At 41.8% G+C, this 18105-nt stretch overlaps 2 protein-coding genes across 2 annotated transcripts; both read left to right on the top strand.

The window, feature by feature from the left end:
* Positions 1-2750: 2750 nt before the first annotated feature.
* LOC106022692 (defensin alpha-like protein 1) lies at positions 2751-3773 on the top strand. Its single transcript, XM_040741282.1, has 2 exons — positions 2751-2981; positions 3554-3773. Exons 1-2 carry the CDS (start codon positions 2810-2812, stop codon positions 3664-3666), a joined length of 285 nt encoding a protein of 94 aa, XP_040597216.1. The 5' UTR covers positions 2751-2809; the 3' UTR covers positions 3667-3773.
* Positions 3774-13537: 9764 nt separating this feature from the next.
* Positions 13538-14560, top strand: LOC121138611 (defensin alpha-like protein 1). Its single transcript, XM_040741283.1, has 2 exons — positions 13538-13768; positions 14341-14560. Exons 1-2 carry the CDS (start codon positions 13597-13599, stop codon positions 14451-14453), a joined length of 285 nt encoding a protein of 94 aa, XP_040597217.1. The 5' UTR covers positions 13538-13596; the 3' UTR covers positions 14454-14560.
* Positions 14561-18105: the final 3545 nt, after the last annotated feature.

The following is an 18105-nucleotide window of genomic DNA, read 5'->3' as shown; positions in this document are numbered from 1 at the left end:
AAATGGACAACGCATGGTTACTGGCTCACAGCAGGCAACTCTGAGGCTGCTTCAGGTTATGTGACTCTGGTCTTCTGCTAGAACATGGAAACACAGTGAATGGTGTGTAAATTGGGGCTGGGGTCAGAATTCCTGTACTGGCTTCATAATAAAAGTCCACCCGACCTCACTGAATCCTAAACACTCATCTTTAAAACAGAGTGGTTTGTCTCCAAGATCTGAGGAAACTCCTCAGCCTAAGATGAAGCTCAACTTACTTTCCCTCAAGGATCCTAACATGATAGTCTTCTGGTCAGAAACATCTGCACATTCCTCTGTTGGACTTTCCCTGTTTTCTTCTTCACATCATCATCATCATCGTCATCATCATCATCATCATCATCATAATTTCAGATACAATTCACTTCTCACCTCATCCAAGACATCCATCCTCAAGTGACACATGATGTCTCACGCTGCTGTAGCTGCACTTAGCCTCTTTTACTTTATATCGGATAAGTGCTTATCATAAGTGATATCTCTTTAACAATGAGAATCATAATGCCATAAAGTTTTTGAGGTGTTTGAAACCAGCAAACACAAATTTTGCTAGTTTCACAACTATACAGTATTAACTGTCAGGTAAGACACTTAAATTCTATTCAATTTAACCATTTCTCACATGAAGTGAGAATTCCAAATTTTTATTTACTATCAAAGTCAGGACAGCTTTGCGTGACTTCATAGAAAGCATGATAATTTGAGTCTTGATACCAGGTAACATTCTGAAACTGTATGACATATGCAGTATATTTGTATTAGCTGATCTTTATGGATGGCCGAGGTCTTTATATCTATTCTGATAAGGGGTTTTCACAACAACCTAATACAATAGCTGCCTTGGTTGACCAACATTTTGTGGCTCTGTAAGGAACTTTGAAGAAGTTAATTGCCTTACTCAGAGACACTAAAGTGTACACAAGAGGGCTGTGTCCAAATCCCTTGTACTTCCCCACAGCCCTACATTTCACGTTATCTTCTACCATTTAGAGTGTTAGCTTCTGTCATTTCTTGGGACTATTCATTTCCCTTGCTTAGAATCTGAGAGTGGCTCATGTTTGCATGACTTCTTATGGCAGATGGTCTTCTCGACAGCTTCTCCTTGGTCTCTACCTCTGCAAGTTTCCTCCTCTGCAATTAGATGGGAACCCACCAGTGAACACCTTACACTCCCTAGAAATACCCAAAGAAAGGTTTTTGCCAGCTATCACAAGCCTTAAAAAATCACAAGTATTATCACTGCTAAAGAAATAGAGTTTGTTATTAAGGGAAATTGTGAGTTCTGTTGACACTGCACACTGGATTGTGACACAAAACAAGTGTAGGAGTGATCACATCGCCATGCAATTCTGAGTACAGGATCTCTTAAGATTGCTTTAATTAAAAGGACATCCTTCTTAAAGGATGTATTTTACTGGTATGAGATACTCTTGGACATCAATGGCCCCTTCTCGGCGCAACAGTGACACGAGGAATGGCATAAGCAAAACAATAATATTAGTAATTCAAATGAGCATGATGGTCTTTTGGGTATGCAAATTTACAAAGTGCTGCTGAGAACAAGTGAAAATCAGGAAGATAGTGAGGGATGTGTTTGAAATGTAAGATATGCTTTTTGACTGATAAATTTAAGTCTACAAAGGTACTGAAGAGGTCATGTCCCACTAGTCACTATGATATATATGTGTGTGTGTGTCTGTGTGCTTGCATGTGTCTAAAATAGTAATCTTACCACTTTGATAGGTTTTGTACACTGCTGTAAATAAAATCGTCTTAACAATGGAACAGCACTTATCAACATGTAAATACAAGCTAGAAATTACAACACTAGGAGCCCATATGGTAACAGAAATTTGAATAAAGTTCTCTATCTATTTGATATATACATAATGAGGGAAATAGTTATATCATGTAAAGAACATTGTACATATATGAAAGGCAGTGGCTTCTTTGAGAAGAATCACTTCTTGGGATTTGAACATAGCACATCAATCTCTCCACATTTTGAATCTTGGAAGTAAACTCACATTTTATAAAAAAAAGATTTTTATGAATACAGAATGTGAGACATGAGCCACAGCACATCATTTCACAGCTCCCAACGTATGAAGAACATGGAATGCACTCATGAGATGTGTTCAGGTCACACCGGCTTCTTCACAACAATCTGCTCTAACTTCACTCTGACCCATGCTGTCCCTTAGCTCCTCATGAGCTAGATTCAGCAGGGCTATCTTACTTTATCCATAGACTCCTCAAAGGAGGGGATTCGCAAAGACTTCCTTCATGAGTGTGATAATACCCCAAATCACTCAAAGAACTGACTGTCTAATCCACAGGTACTAAAGTCTGGTCCAGGATCCTCACTCTCTGAGTCCTGCAAGCTCCCACTTCAGAGCACAAAACACATTGTTCCATGAACTTACTAACTTTGAAGCACCCACCTTCTTGTTTTCTGGGTACAGAAAGGTAAATAATGAAGCAGATGGGAAACGGGATAGGAGAGCTAGGTCCCTTCTTCATTATCAGCTGTAAGGGTGGGCAGTCACTGAACACACAGACCAGCATCATGGTGGCGACTGTGAGAACAGAGAGACCATCAAAGGGATCTTGAGAACAACAGTCTCTCTTCGTTATCATCAGTGTGTGCACTCTCTTCCTACACAAACTGTGTCTGCAGATTCTCATGACAGCCCTATAAATGTAGGCTGGCTCCTCACTCCCCACACACTAGGCTCTTTCTCACCCTTCCTCCAAGTGACTCTCAGCCATGAAGACACTTGTCCTCCTCTCTACCCTTGTCCTACTGGCCTTCCAGGCCCTGGCTGACCCTCTGCCAGAAGCAACTGGGGAAGCTAAGAATGAGCAACAGCCAGGATTGGAGAACCAGGATGTGACCGTCTTCTTTGAAGGCCCTGAAGGCTCTGCTCTCCAACGTCCAGGTGAGCGGTGAGGCCCGGTATGATAGTGGGTTGGGTCCTCCTGGGACAGGGAGGAACAGGTGCCCTGGAATCCCGTGGGAAGCTATGTGAATCAGGAAGTGTCTCTCTTGATTCTCTGGGACATTCACTGTCTTATAAATAGAAGTAACAGAGAGTCAAAAACGTGTAGCAGATTGTCAGTCTTGTGTTTTGATCTAAATATTTATCTGTGGAATAGTTTTAAAATATCGGACACATTGATTAGCACTTTGTCTATCCAGCTGTTATTTTGTGATAGAAAGAAAAATCTGCTTTGCTTACTAGAATATACTTAGGAACCAAGTGCCTGGCAGTTTTGGGTCAGGAGGACTCAAAGGGATGAAGGAGTGAAACTCCTGTTAAGTCAGTCATGTGATCAGCATTTGTTAAATGTATTATGTCCCAGTGTTTGGAGTTAATCACGGTGCTGTGTTTGATGTCTCCAATAGAAACAAAACTCCTGTGTACCATGTGCGATGCATCTTCATAGAATTGTACACTATTGCATACTGCTGGCTACCTTACATAATGGCTGATGTTCTCTGTTTCTGCAGGCAAAGGAGGAGGAGTCTTGCAGTGCTCCTGTAGAAGATTCTGCCCTTTTCCTGGACGTAGCGCAGGGTTCTGTGGCCATGGACCAAACCCCCCCAAATTCTGCTGCCGCTGAGACCTGAGACATCATCACCATGTGCTCTGAGACCTCATGATCTGTCATTACCCTTGTACTTAGCCTCAACTGGTTTTCCTTCTCCAATAAATTTCCTTGCAGAAGAAGAGTCTGTTTTTATGTTTCTTTGGTGCTTTCTATGTGGCTTCATGGTGAGGGCTCTTCCAAGCTTTGCAACAGACTCTTCAATGAATCCCTTTACACCAAGACTTGGTTACAATTTAGTAGTCACTTCAAGGGCGAACAGGAGCTTAGATACTTAGTCACATCTCAGTGATTCTGCTCCAGCTACTTCTGCTCTCAACCAACTCTACTGTCTTTTTGATCAGAGTCTGCCTCAGAAACATGTCCCACACTTCCACGACCCATTCTTCCATTGAAGGGCATTTTCTTAGTTTCTACTTTATACCTATTGTGAATAACTCAGCAAAGAACATGACTGAAAAAAGGTGTCTGTGTAGTAGAAACAGTGTTTTCTGTTTCTTCAGCCACACCAGACCTGAGATCAAATACAGCAAATATCCTGCAGATGTCTCTTGGTTTCCCACTATGCTCTTTTATGCAACACTCTGCTGTGACTGAGACCAGAGACAAGATCTCTGAGACATCATGATGGCATTACACTTGTACTTAGCCTCAATTTTTTTCTCCTCCAATAAATTTCTCAGCCATAAGCTTCTTTCAATCCTCAGGCAACATACACATCTTCAATTGAAGTTTCAGAGTTGGTCCTAGACTACTACTTTTAATCTGGAACTGATACATTTGTGACTTCAGGATGCCGGGTTTTACTCTGTGTTTCACAGTTATTCACCCTGGTGTTCACAGAAGTGCAGAACCCCACGATGGCCCACGGCTTTCAGAACTGATTTCTCATGCAGGTCCTTGTATACACAGCCTCAACTTTTCTTTCTTTGTTTCTATTGTTTTTATTCAAATTGGTCCTTTCCTACCATTTATTTTGATTACTGTATTCCTTCTCAAATCTCCAACCAGATAGTCTCTGCCATACCTACGTGATTCCTTCTCTCTCTCTCTCTCTCTCTCTCTCTGTCTCTCTCTGTCTCTCTCTCTCTCTCTCTCTCTGTCTCTCTCTTTAGAAAACCAGTAAGCAAATAAAACAAACAAGCAGGAATAATAGGAAGAAACAAAAACGAAAAAGCATTAGACACACATACACATGGGGTGACCCACACATATAAAAACAAAACCCTGGAAAATAACCACAGCATTGGAAACCGTGGTGATATTTTATTTACAATCCAACCAAGTTTGCCTTAAGATCAGAGTTCAAACCCAGCAATGCTAGTTAAACTTGTAGGCCAGGCATGTGGTGGCACACACCTTTAATTCTGGCAGCCACACTACTTAGCCATAGAGGTCAGTCAGTAAGACAAATTCTCACATCCTGGAAAGAACAATAGCTCTTTCTGTATCAGTTCCTGCCAGCAGAGTGTTCAATCGCCTTGCTCTGATGTAACCAGCATAAGAAACCAACCAGCTCAAAAGTGACTTCTCTCAGATTTTCAACCTTTGTGTAGGAAACATGTTATTAGTGTCTAATGCTGTCCATTTCTCCAGGTCCAACCTTGCAATATTTTCTCAAGTCAGGCATGAGAGAGAATGTGTGTGTGTGTGTGTGTGTGTGTGTGTGTGTGTGTGTGTGTGTGTCAGGATGCCCTGGAATTTTTCTGTACGCTTGGGATTGGTCTCTAATTCAGAGATCTACCTGCCTATGCCTCCCAAATTCTGGGATTAAAGGCTTGTGACTCTATCACTCAGGTAATGAACAGTGCTTCATAAAAAAAAATGCCCATCAGTAGAATAAAGTCCTGTGTGAGTTACAGTATGAAACTCAGGTCTGTGTTGTGTGTGGAAAGCAGAAAAACAGTAAATTCCTAATTTCTTTGTTATGACAAGTAAATTATTAATGCAGTGTTTTCAATTTACTTTCATCTCATATTTCCCTCCAGAAAATTCTTACTGTTTCATTAATATTTATTTCCTACTATTTCATTGATATTGGTGTGTGTCTTTGTAAAGTCTCCTGAGTTCAAGCATCAGAATCTTTTTTCAAAGTCATTTTTAGAAAGAAAAACATACCTCCAGGTTATAAACTAAAAACACAAAGAGAACATAGACTCCGTTTATTGAAATTAACAGAATTTTTATGGAAGCTGCAACAATCCTTGATTCCTATGGTTGTATTTGTAATGACACCCAGTTAAAAGGGGAGGATGACCTTCAAAGACAAAGGCCACAATGTAATCTTAAGAAGTGAGTTGCCTCAGGTCTGAGAGAACTTCTGGGGTCTTTTCATTCTGGGGTTCCTGGTATTGTCTTAGTGGCCTCATGTTGCTCTCAGGGCTAGCCTCTAGACAGAGCTTCACATTCCCCCGGGCTCTAGATGACCTGATCAAATCACTGATTTGTACTGAGTTACAGGTAGGTGCTGAGCTTGTATAGCTAATATTTTAACAGAGATGATTCTTTTTATAAGATCACATGATTATATTTTAGTAGCCTAACACATAGCCACTGGCCCTAGGGCAATGAGACACATCTTGTGAATTTGATTTATGGGTTTTTATACAGTTTCTACTTGACACCCTTAGAGGAGCATTAGATTGTATGAAGCAGTAAGAGAGAGAAAATAAACATCTGGTTTCCCAGGGCAACTTTGGTAACCACGGAGTAAATGGTTCAATCATGACCCCGCCTCCATCTTAAGTATCCCTATTTCATTTATGAAAATGTGTTCTTGTGATACTGAAAGAGTCTGGGGGACAGCATGTGCCCTGAGATGTCAATAGCCACCACAGGTAGCCATTTGTCATTTTGCCAGAGAGAAGGGAAGCAAATGAGTCCTTCTGGGAGAAAGAAATAGTTTCCTTTGGACATAAATTTCCAGGCTTTGGTTAAGGGTAAGGGGTGATGTAATCTCTTCAGTAACTGCTGCTCTTCTGAATTTAGGATGCCATTGTCATGGGTAGAGAAGGCTGGGGTGCTGTTCAACGCTGGGGTGGGATTTAGGTAATGGGGGCATCCACCCTAAGCATCAGTGAAACCAGGGAGAAGAGAACCAAGAAATAGACAAACTCAAGTCTCTCGACTCAGCCAACTTTATTCAGAGACCCAGACAGTCCCCACTCTGAGGGATAAGGAAGGCCACATGAATAAAGTTCTCATGATATCAAGCTGTACACAACAAAGAACAAGGCACACGTGACAAAAATGTGTTTTTCCACTGAGCCAAGGTAAGCAGAATTAACACATTTAATTCAATCACGGCAGAAAGCAGTTAGGCAGTGATCTGAAGTAAACTCAGTCTGAGTCAGTACACTTGGAAGGGGGCACCAAACACATTCCAAGGACAATTGTGTGTTTTGAAGAACCTGAGTTCACAGGACACTTGTCTTGCTGTCCTAGAGTTTCACACAGTCACTCAGACTTCTGCTCACACAAATCCATTCCTCGACTGTGTTCAAAAATAGGACCTTATCCTTGTCTCTCCACTTGCCTTGTATTTAACTCCACAGCGAAGACAGATCAACATCCAAGAATTCCAGCCACAGTTTCAGTCTCTGTTGAGACCAAGCTCCAGCACCACCCTTCCCCTCAGAGGCTTAAAGCACTGACCCAGTGTCCACACTGCAATGGCACTTCACAGCCAGATGATGACACTGCTGTTTAACCCTGGCCGGCTTCCCACAGAGAGTGCAGACAAGAAGGAGGAGACTCTGCAGAGTAGGGTCGTCATCAATCTGAGGTTCTCTCTGACCCCCAAGTACAGTGTAGATCAAGAATCCACACTATTCCAGTAAAGGAAGACCAGCTCCCAGAGAGACATGGACAGATGATATTGCCTTGACCAGCAGGTGGCACACCTGTCCTAAAGTCTGTTGTTTCCCAGAGAGTACTCAGAGGTTTCTTGGAGCAGAAAGCATGGCGCCTCAGCCTACTGAACTCTTATGGTTACCACTTTATTTCCAATCATAGCAATCCAAGAAGAGCAAAGAGACTGCTCAAGTGAGGCACAAGTCTATGAATTAAGAGATCTTTTGAACATATTTGATTGTTTGAGTTCACAGAAGCCACCTTGAGTTTCCACCTCAGAGTTTGGAAGGCTTGGGAATCTCTTTTTACAGAGGGGGAAAGAAGAAGTTTGGAGCATTCTCACATATCCCTGTGTAAATATATCTGGCAAATTTGGCGGATGACTGATAAGATTGGAGGCTCGATGGCTCCAGGTCTCCCTGCAGTCAACCATGCTCTGTTCAGAGATCTAGGTACCTGTACAGTAGGCGGGAGCTGGTGTGGTGACTGAGGAAAACGTTCTGGGGCACCCGATGCCTCCACTGTACCTCTCTGTCTGCTGGCATATTTTGTGTTGTAAGTGATATTAGTCACATTTTCCAACAGCTGACTCCAAATTGAGAAGTATAGATCAAGTTATCTTAAGACACTACACCTAGACATCTTATGGCATTGCAAAATGTCTGAGAACAAACGTTTCGCGTTTTTTAAAGCCTGGCCTATTTTATCAAACGAGTTTCACCACATGTGGACAGATGTGGACAGATAGTTCTGGAGATGAGCACATCTGGGTGATACTTCCTATTTTCTACCCTGGCTTCTTACCATTAAAAAAAATATGTCGTATAATCCTTTATATCCATCCTGACTGCAGTTTCCAACTCCCTCCTCTCCCCGGATTCCCCCTTTTTATCCCCGTAGTCCCTCCCCAATCCACTCCTTCTCTGTGGTTGTTTAGAAACGGCAGGTGTACTTGGGTGTCCACGAAGCATGGCATATCAAGTTGAGGTAACACTAAGCTCCACCCCTCATATTATGCCTTGGTAAGGGAACCCAGTTTAAGGACCAGTTTCCCAAACGTCTGCAAAATCATCAAATAGGACCAGCTCCCACTGCCAGGAGTCCCATAAATAGACAAATCTATACTTCAGCTCTATGTATGAGAAGTCCCTATGAGAAGGAAAACAATGCTATGGGAAAAGGGGGTTCAGGGCGCTTTATCAAAGAGATAAGTACTTTACAGGCTGCTAAGGGCACTGCTCCTGAAACATCGTCAGCATACAAGAGGGGATGCTCTTATTTATATTCTCCTTTATATCTGTCACCTATTACATGTTCCTCTGTCCATGCCCAAAGGGACTGTATCTCAGATATGTGAGCTCTCTCCTACATCCATAGATCTTCCCCATATGGGTTGGCTTAACTGTCAGGCCAGTGTCTGTGAGCTACTGTGAACTCACGTTAGTTGTATCTGTGGGTTATCTTGTGATAACCTTATCCCTCCAGGCTCATACAATCCTTCCTCATTCTCTTCAACGGGATTTCTGGAATTTGGCCAAGACTTTTTCTGAGAAAGTCTGCATTCGCTTCCATCAGCTACTCGACAATGTCTCTCGGATGACAATTCAGATATTTACCAATGTGATTACAGGAGATGGCCAGTTCAGACTACCTACCCACTATTCCTACAATCTGGAGCCAAGAATGTCTTTATAGCAATCTGGTATGCATTCTCAGAATCTTTCTTGGAGAAAGCAGAGAAACACAAGTTAACACAGAGAACTTGCTGCATGGACTTTATTTAGATACAAAAGTGGAAGAAACTTGAGGACACAACACAGGATAAATCATATTCTATAGGCTCTCGACTCATAATGCAAGCCTATTCTTCATGCTCTTAGTGACCAGAAGCAGCAGCAGAGTTGGTAGATGATGTTTCCTAACATGCCATACCCAATGTGGAGTTGTGTAAAACCACAGTCTGCTCTTCCACAGAAGGAGGTCAGGTGTGATCTCATATCTCCACACATGGAGATCGCAGGGAGCACTGAGTCATGAGTCAGTAAGGTGGGAAAGATTCAGGGCAAGATGTGTTCTAAGGAGTGGTTCTCCCACATTCATCATTACCTACAGCAGCCTGAGCAATCACCATCAATGTGACTACATATACATGGTCAACACTGAACCTGCACAAACCTGAAGACTAGTACCAATTTGGCTTAATTTTGTTTGTTTGCAATTTTGTGCTCCTATCTTGACAAATTATTGTGCATTTTTTAAATATGGAAACACATACCTCTAGATTCTAAATTGAAATAGACATAATAAAATATCCACCCTATGACCAAGTCTATCCACTGAGATCTAGAAAAACAACTAATTACTAATCTCTTTATGAATGAACACAGTTATAGTAAAAAGGGTGTCCTGGAAAAAAATCTTTGCAGAAAGAAATGGGTCTACTGGGCTCCTGCTTTGAATGAGAAAAGTAAATAGGTAATAAGTTCTCCTGGTTGATCCTATTTCAGAGATCATCTCCATCCCTTCTGTCTACTCCATACCTGTAACATGTTGACATCTCTCCTGCATATTGCAGAACACGGGTTTCATCTACTCCAAAGGGTATAGACACATTCTGGTCGCGTCTCCCAGCTGCTCCTGGTCTAGAACCTCATCATCACTTCCTTCAAAAGGCTCTGCCTTGATCTTGAAGGCCAACAGGAGAAGGCTATAGACAGAGTGAGTGTTCTCATGGCTCCTAATTAAAGGGAATATAGAGAAAGTGCACAGGTGGTGCTCTTATTGGTGGCCAATGAATCCAAATGCGGTAGGAACCCCAAACCAGACCAGTACAGATGCCTAAATACAGATACTAAGCATTCATAAGTAATAAAAGTCTCCATGTCATGAGGTAGGAGATGGTGATCCAAAAGAAAAATCCTGGTACCCTACCAAGTGCAAGTACAGAATCCATGCTTTTGTCCCACAGATGGGTCCCCAAGTTTAGCCTAAAATCCCGAGAGATTCAAACAGTTAATTTCATTTGGCCCTGGGACAAGCATTGAAGAAATGCCAGGTTATAAAAAAATTGAAAATTTCTTAAAGATTGTGATGATCTGGAGACATATCACTATTGAAATCCCATCTTCTCCATCAACACGGCACTGTCAACATAACCTCCAACTGGGTGAGATGTCATCACTCACCATTGGAATTAACATCCAAACAAACATCACTAAGAAACCTATGGTATTGTGAAAAAACACTCAAGATCTTTCAAAAATATCCCACTCTTCACAGAAACTACAAATGGACAACGCATGGTTACTGGCTCACAGCAGGCAACTCTGAGGCTGCTTCAGGTTATGTGACTCTGGTCTTCTGCTAGAACATGGAAACACAGTGAATGGTGTGTAAATTGGGGCTGGGGTCAGAATTCCTGTACTGGCTTCATAATAAAAGTCCACCCGACCTCACTGAATCCTAAACACTCATCTTTAAAACAGAGTGGTTTGTCTCCAAGATCTGAGGAAACTCCTCAGCCTAAGATGAAGCTCAACTTACTTTCCCTCAAGGATCCTAACATGATAGTCTTCTGGTCAGAAACATCTGCACATTCCTCTGTTGGACTTTCCCTGTTTTCTTCTTCACATCATCATCATCATCGTCATCATCATCATCATCATCATCATAATTTCAGATACAATTCACTTCTCACCTCATCCAAGACATCCATCCTCAAGTGACACATGATGTCTCACGCTGCTGTAGCTGCACTTAGCCTCTTTTACTTTATATCGGATAAGTGCTTATCATAAGTGATATCTCTTTAACAATGAGAATCATAATGCCATAAAGTTTTTGAGGTGTTTGAAACCAGCAAACACAAATTTTGCTAGTTTCACAACTATACAGTATTAACTGTCAGGTAAGACACTTAAATTCTATTCAATTTAACCATTTCTCACATGAAGTGAGAATTCCAAATTTTTATTTACTATCAAAGTCAGGACAGCTTTGCGTGACTTCATAGAAAGCATGATAATTTGAGTCTTGATACCAGGTAACATTCTGAAACTGTATGACATATGCAGTATATTTGTATTAGCTGATCTTTATGGATGGCCGAGGTCTTTATATCTATTCTGATAAGGGGTTTTCACAACAACCTAATACAATAGCTGCCTTGGTTGACCAACATTTTGTGGCTCTGTAAGGAACTTTGAAGAAGTTAATTGCCTTACTCAGAGACACTAAAGTGTACACAAGAGGGCTGTGTCCAAATCCCTTGTACTTCCCCACAGCCCTACATTTCACGTTATCTTCTACCATTTAGAGTGTTAGCTTCTGTCATTTCTTGGGACTATTCATTTCCCTTGCTTAGAATCTGAGAGTGGCTCATGTTTGCATGACTTCTTATGGCAGATGGTCTTCTCGACAGCTTCTCCTTGGTCTCTACCTCTGCAAGTTTCCTCCTCTGCAATTAGATGGGAACCCACCAGTGAACACCTTACACTCCCTAGAAATACCCAAAGAAAGGTTTTTGCCAGCTATCACAAGCCTTAAAAAATCACAAGTATTATCACTGCTAAAGAAATAGAGTTTGTTATTAAGGGAAATTGTGAGTTCTGTTGACACTGCACACTGGATTGTGACACAAAACAAGTGTAGGAGTGATCACATCGCCATGCAATTCTGAGTACAGGATCTCTTAAGATTGCTTTAATTAAAAGGACATCCTTCTTAAAGGATGTATTTTACTGGTATGAGATACTCTTGGACATCAATGGCCCCTTCTCGGCGCAACAGTGACACGAGGAATGGCATAAGCAAAACAATAATATTAGTAATTCAAATGAGCATGATGGTCTTTTGGGTATGCAAATTTACAAAGTGCTGCTGAGAACAAGTGAAAATCAGGAAGATAGTGAGGGATGTGTTTGAAATGTAAGATATGCTTTTTGACTGATAAATTTAAGTCTACAAAGGTACTGAAGAGGTCATGTCCCACTAGTCACTATGATATATATGTGTGTGTGTGTCTGTGTGCTTGCATGTGTCTAAAATAGTAATCTTACCACTTTGATAGGTTTTGTACACTGCTGTAAATAAAATCGTCTTAACAATGGAACAGCACTTATCAACATGTAAATACAAGCTAGAAATTACAACACTAGGAGCCCATATGGTAACAGAAATTTGAATAAAGTTCTCTATCTATTTGATATATACATAATGAGGGAAATAGTTATATCATGTAAAGAACATTGTACATATATGAAAGGCAGTGGCTTCTTTGAGAAGAATCACTTCTTGGGATTTGAACATAGCACATCAATCTCTCCACATTTTGAATCTTGGAAGTAAACTCACATTTTATAAAAAAGATTTTTATGAATACAGAATGTGAGACATGAGCCACAGCACATCATTTCACAGCTCCCAACGTATGAAGAACATGGAATGCACTCATGAGATGTGTTCAGGTCACACCGGCTTCTTCACAACAATCTGCTCTAACTTCACTCTGACCCATGCTGTCCCTTAGCTCCTCATGAGCTAGATTCAGCAGGGCTATCTTACTTTATCCATAGACTCCTCAAAGGAGGGGATTCGCAAAGACTTCCTTCATGAGTGTGATAATACCCCAAATCACTCAAAGAACTGACTGTCTAATCCACAGGTACTAAAGTCTGGTCCAGGATCCTCACTCTCTGAGTCCTGCAAGCTCCCACTTCAGAGCACAAAACACATTGTTCCATGAACTTACTAACTTTGAAGCACCCACCTTCTTGTTTTCTGGGTACAGAAAGGTAAATAATGAAGCAGATGGGAAACGGGATAGGAGAGCTAGGTCCCTTCTTCATTATCAGCTGTAAGGGTGGGCAGTCACTGAACACACAGACCAGCATCATGGTGGCGACTGTGAGAACAGAGAGACCATCAAAGGGATCTTGAGAACAACAGTCTCTCTTCGTTATCATCAGTGTGTGCACTCTCTTCCTACACAAACTGTGTCTGCAGATTCTCATGACAGCCCTATAAATGTAGGCTGGCTCCTCACTCCCCACACACTAGGCTCTTTCTCACCCTTCCTCCAAGTGACTCTCAGCCATGAAGACACTTGTCCTCCTCTCTACCCTTGTCCTACTGGCCTTCCAGGCCCTGGCTGACCCTCTGCCAGAAGCAACTGGGGAAGCTAAGAATGAGCAACAGCCAGGATTGGAGAACCAGGATGTGACCGTCTTCTTTGAAGGCCCTGAAGGCTCTGCTCTCCAACGTCCAGGTGAGCGGTGAGGCCCGGTATGATAGTGGGTTGGGTCCTCCTGGGACAGGGAGGAACAGGTGCCCTGGAATCCCGTGGGAAGCTATGTGAATCAGGAAGTGTCTCTCTTGATTCTCTGGGACATTCACTGTCTTATAAATAGAAGTAACAGAGAGTCAAAAACGTGTAGCAGATTGTCAGTCTTGTGTTTTGATCTAAATATTTATCTGTGGAATAGTTTTAAAATATCGGACACATTGATTAGCACTTTGTCTATCCAGCTGTTATTTTGTGATAGAAAGAAAAATCTGCTTTGCTTACTAGAATATACTTAGGAACCAAGTGCCTGGCAGTTTTGGGTCAGGAGGACTCAAAGGGATGAAGGAGTGAAACTCCTGTTAAGTCAGTCATGTGATCAGCATTTGTTAAATGTATTATGTCCCAGTGTTTGGAGTTAATCACGGTGCTGTGTTTGATGTCTCCAATAGAAACAAAACTCCTGTGTACCATGTGCGATGCATCTTCATAGAATTGTACACTATTGCATACTGCTGGCTACCTTACATAATGGCTGATGTTCTCTGTTTCTGCAGGCAAAGGAGGAGGAGTCTTGCAGTGCTCCTGTAGAAGATTCTGCCCTTTTCCTGGACGTAGCGCAGGGTTCTGTGGCCATGGACCAAACCCCCCCAAATTCTGCTGCCGCTGAGACCTGAGACATCATCACCATGTGCTCTGAGACCTCATGATCTGTCATTACCCTTGTACTTAGCCTCAACTGGTTTTCCTTCTCCAATAAATTTCCTTGCAGAAGAAGAGTCTGTTTTTATGTTTCTTTGGTGCTTTCTATGTGGCTTCATGGTGAGGGCTCTTCCAAGCTTTGCAACAGACTCTTCAATGAATCCCTTTACACCAAGACTTGGTTACAATTTAGTAGTCACTTCAAGGGCGAACAGGAGCTTAGATACTTAGTCACATCTCAGTGATTCTGCTCCAGCTACTTCTGCTCTCAACCAACTCTACTGTCTTTTTGATCAGAGTCTGCCTCAGAAACATGTCCCACACTTCCACGACCCATTCTTCCATTGAAGGGCATTTTCTTAGTTTCTACTTTATACCTATTGTGAATAACTCAGCAAAGAACATGACTGAAAAAAGGTGTCTGTGTAGTAGAAACAGTGTTTTCTGTTTCTTCAGCCACACCAGACCTGAGATCAAATACAGCAAATATCCTGCAGATGTCTCTTGGTTTCCCACTATGCTCTTTTATGCAACACTCTGCTGTGACTGAGACCAGAGACAAGATCTCTGAGACATCATGATGGCATTACACTTGTACTTAGCCTCAATTTTTTTCTCCTCCAATAAATTTCTCAGCCATAAGCTTCTTTCAATCCTCAGGCAACATACACATCTTCAATTGAAGTTTCAGAGTTGGTCCTAGACTACTACTTTTAATCTGGAACTGATACATTTGTGACTTCAGGATGCCGGGTTTTACTCTGTGTTTCACAGTTATTCACCCTGGTGTTCACAGAAGTGCAGAACCCCACGATGGCCCACGGCTTTCAGAACTGATTTCTCATGCAGGTCCTTGTATACACAGCCTCAACTTTTCTTTCTTTGTTTCTATTGTTTTTATTCAAATTGGTCCTTTCCTACCATTTATTTTGATTACTGTATTCCTTCTCAAATCTCCAACCAGATAGTCTCTGCCATACCTACTTGATTCCTTCTCTCTCTCTCTCTCTCTCTCTCTCTCTCTCTCTCTCTCTCTCTCTTTTAGAAAACCAGTAAGCAAATAAAACAAACAAGCAGGAATAATAGGAAGAAACAAAAACGAAAAAGCATTAGACACACATACACATGGGGTGACCCACACATATAAAAACAAAACCCTGGAAAATAACCACAGCATTGGAAACCGTGGTGATATTTTATTTACAATCCAACCAAGTTTGCCTTAAGATCAGAGTTCAAACCCAGCAATGCTAGTTAAACTTGTAGGCCAGGCATGTGGTGGCACACACCTTTAATTCTGGCAGCCACACTACTTAGCCATAGAGGTCAGTCAGTAAGACAAATTCTCACATCCTGGAAAGAACAATAGCTCTTTCTGTATCAGTTCCTGCCAGCAGAGTGTTCAATCGCCTTGCTCTGATGTAACCAGCATAAGAAACCAACCAGCTCAAAAGTGACTTCTCTCAGATTTTCAACCTTTGTGTAGGAAACATGTTATTAGTGTCTAATGCTGTCCATTTCTCCAGGTCCAACCTTGCAATATTTTCTCAAGTCAGGCATGAGAGAGAATGTGTGTGTGTGTGTGTGTGTGTGTGTGTGTGTGTGTGTGTGTGTGTCAGGATGCCCTGGAATTTTTCTGTACGCTTGGGATTGGTCTCTAATTCAGAGATCTACCTGCCTATGCCTCCCAAATTCTGGGATTAAAGGCTTGTGACTCTATCACTCAGGTAATGAACAGTGCTTCATAAAAAAAAATGCCCATCAGTAGAATAAAGTCCTGTGTGAGTTACAGTATGAAACTCAGGTCTGTGTTGTGTGTGGAAAGCAGAAAAACAGTAAATTCCTAATTTCTTTGTTATGACAAAGAAATTATTAATGCAGTGTTTTCAATTTACTTTCATCTCATATTTCCCTCCAGAAAATTCTTACTGTTTCATTAATATTTATTTCCTACTATTTCATTGATATTGGTGTGTGTCTTTGTAAAGTCTCCTGAGTTCAAGCATCAGAATCTTTTTTCAAAGTCATTTTTAGAAAGAAAAACATACCTCCAGGTTATAAACTAAAAACACAAAGAGAACATAGACTCCGTTTATTGAAATTAACAGAATTTTTATGGAAGCTGCAACAATCCTTGATTCCTATGGTTGTATTTGTAATGACACCCAGTTAAAAGGGGAGGATGACCTTCAAAGACAAAGGCCACAATGTAATCTTAAGAAGTGAGTTGCCTCAGGTCTGAGAGAACTTCTGGGGTCTTTTCATTCTGGGGTTCCTGGTATTGTCTTAGTGGCCTCATGTTGCTCTCAGGGCTAGCCTCTAGACAGAGCTTCACATTCCCCCGGGCTCTAGATGACCTGATCAAATCACTGATTTGTACTGAGTTACAGGTAGGTGCTGAGCTTGTATAGCTAATATTTTAACAGAGATGATTCTTTTTATAAGATCACATGATTATATTTTAGTAGCCTAACACATAGCCACTGGCCCTAGGGCAATGAGACACATCTTGTGAATTTGATTTATGGGTTTTTATACAGTTTCTACTTGACACCCTTAGAGGAGCATTAGATTGTATGAAGCAGTAAGAGAGAGAAAATAAACATCTGGTTTCCCAGGGCAACTTTGGTAACCACGGAGTAAATGGTTCAATCATGACCCCGCCTCCATCTTAAGTATCCCTATTTCATTTATGAAAATGTGTTCTTGTGATACTGAAAGAGTCTGGGGGACAGCATGTGCCCTGAGATGTCAATAGCCACCACAGGTAGCCATTTGTCATTTTGCCAGAGAGAAGGGAAGCAAATGAGTCCTTCTGGGAGAAAGAAATAGTTTCCTTTGGACATAAATTTCCAGGCTTTGGTTAAGGGTAAGGGGTGATGTAATCTCTTCAGTAACTGCTGCTCTTCTGAATTTAGGATGCCATTGTCATGGGTAGAGAAGGCTGGGGTGCTGTTCAACGCTGGGGTGGGATTTAGGTAATGGGGGCATCCACCCTAAGCATCAGTGAAACCAGGGAGAAGAGAACCAAGAAATAGACAAACTCAAGTCTCACGACACAGCCAAGGTAAGGAGAGTTAACACATTTAATTCAATCACGGCAGAAAGCAATTAAGCAGTGATTTGAAGTAAACTCAGTCTGAGTCAGTACACTTGGAAGGGGGCACCAAACACATTCCAAGGACAATTGTGTGTTTTGAAGAACCTGAGTTCACAGGACACTTGTCTTGCTGTCCTAGAGTTTCACACAGTCACTCAGAATTCTGCTCACACAAATCCATTCCTCGACTGTGTTCAAAAATAGGACCTTATCCTTGTCTCTCCACTTGCCTTGTATTTAACTCCACAGCGAAGACAGATCAACATCCAAGAATTCCAGCCACAGTTTCAGTCTCTGTTGAGACCAAGCTCCAGCACCACCCTTCCCCTCAGAGGCTTAAAGCACTGACCCAGTGTCCACACTGCAATGGCACTTCACAGCCAGATGATGACACTGCTGTTTAACCCTGGCCGGCTTCCCACAGAGAGTGCAGACAAGAAGGAGGAGACTCTGCAGAGTAGGGTCGTCATCAATCTGAGGTTCTCTCTGACCCCCAAGTACAGTGTAGATCAAGAATCCA

Source organism: Mesocricetus auratus, unplaced genomic scaffold (genome assembly GCF_017639785.1).
Source record: "Mesocricetus auratus isolate SY011 unplaced genomic scaffold, BCM_Maur_2.0 contig_5297_pilon_obj, whole genome shotgun sequence".
Lineage (NCBI taxonomy): Eukaryota > Metazoa > Chordata > Mammalia > Rodentia > Cricetidae > Mesocricetus > Mesocricetus auratus.
The sequence above is the reverse complement of the archived record's forward strand: the minus strand, read 5'-3'. Positions and strand labels throughout refer to the sequence as shown.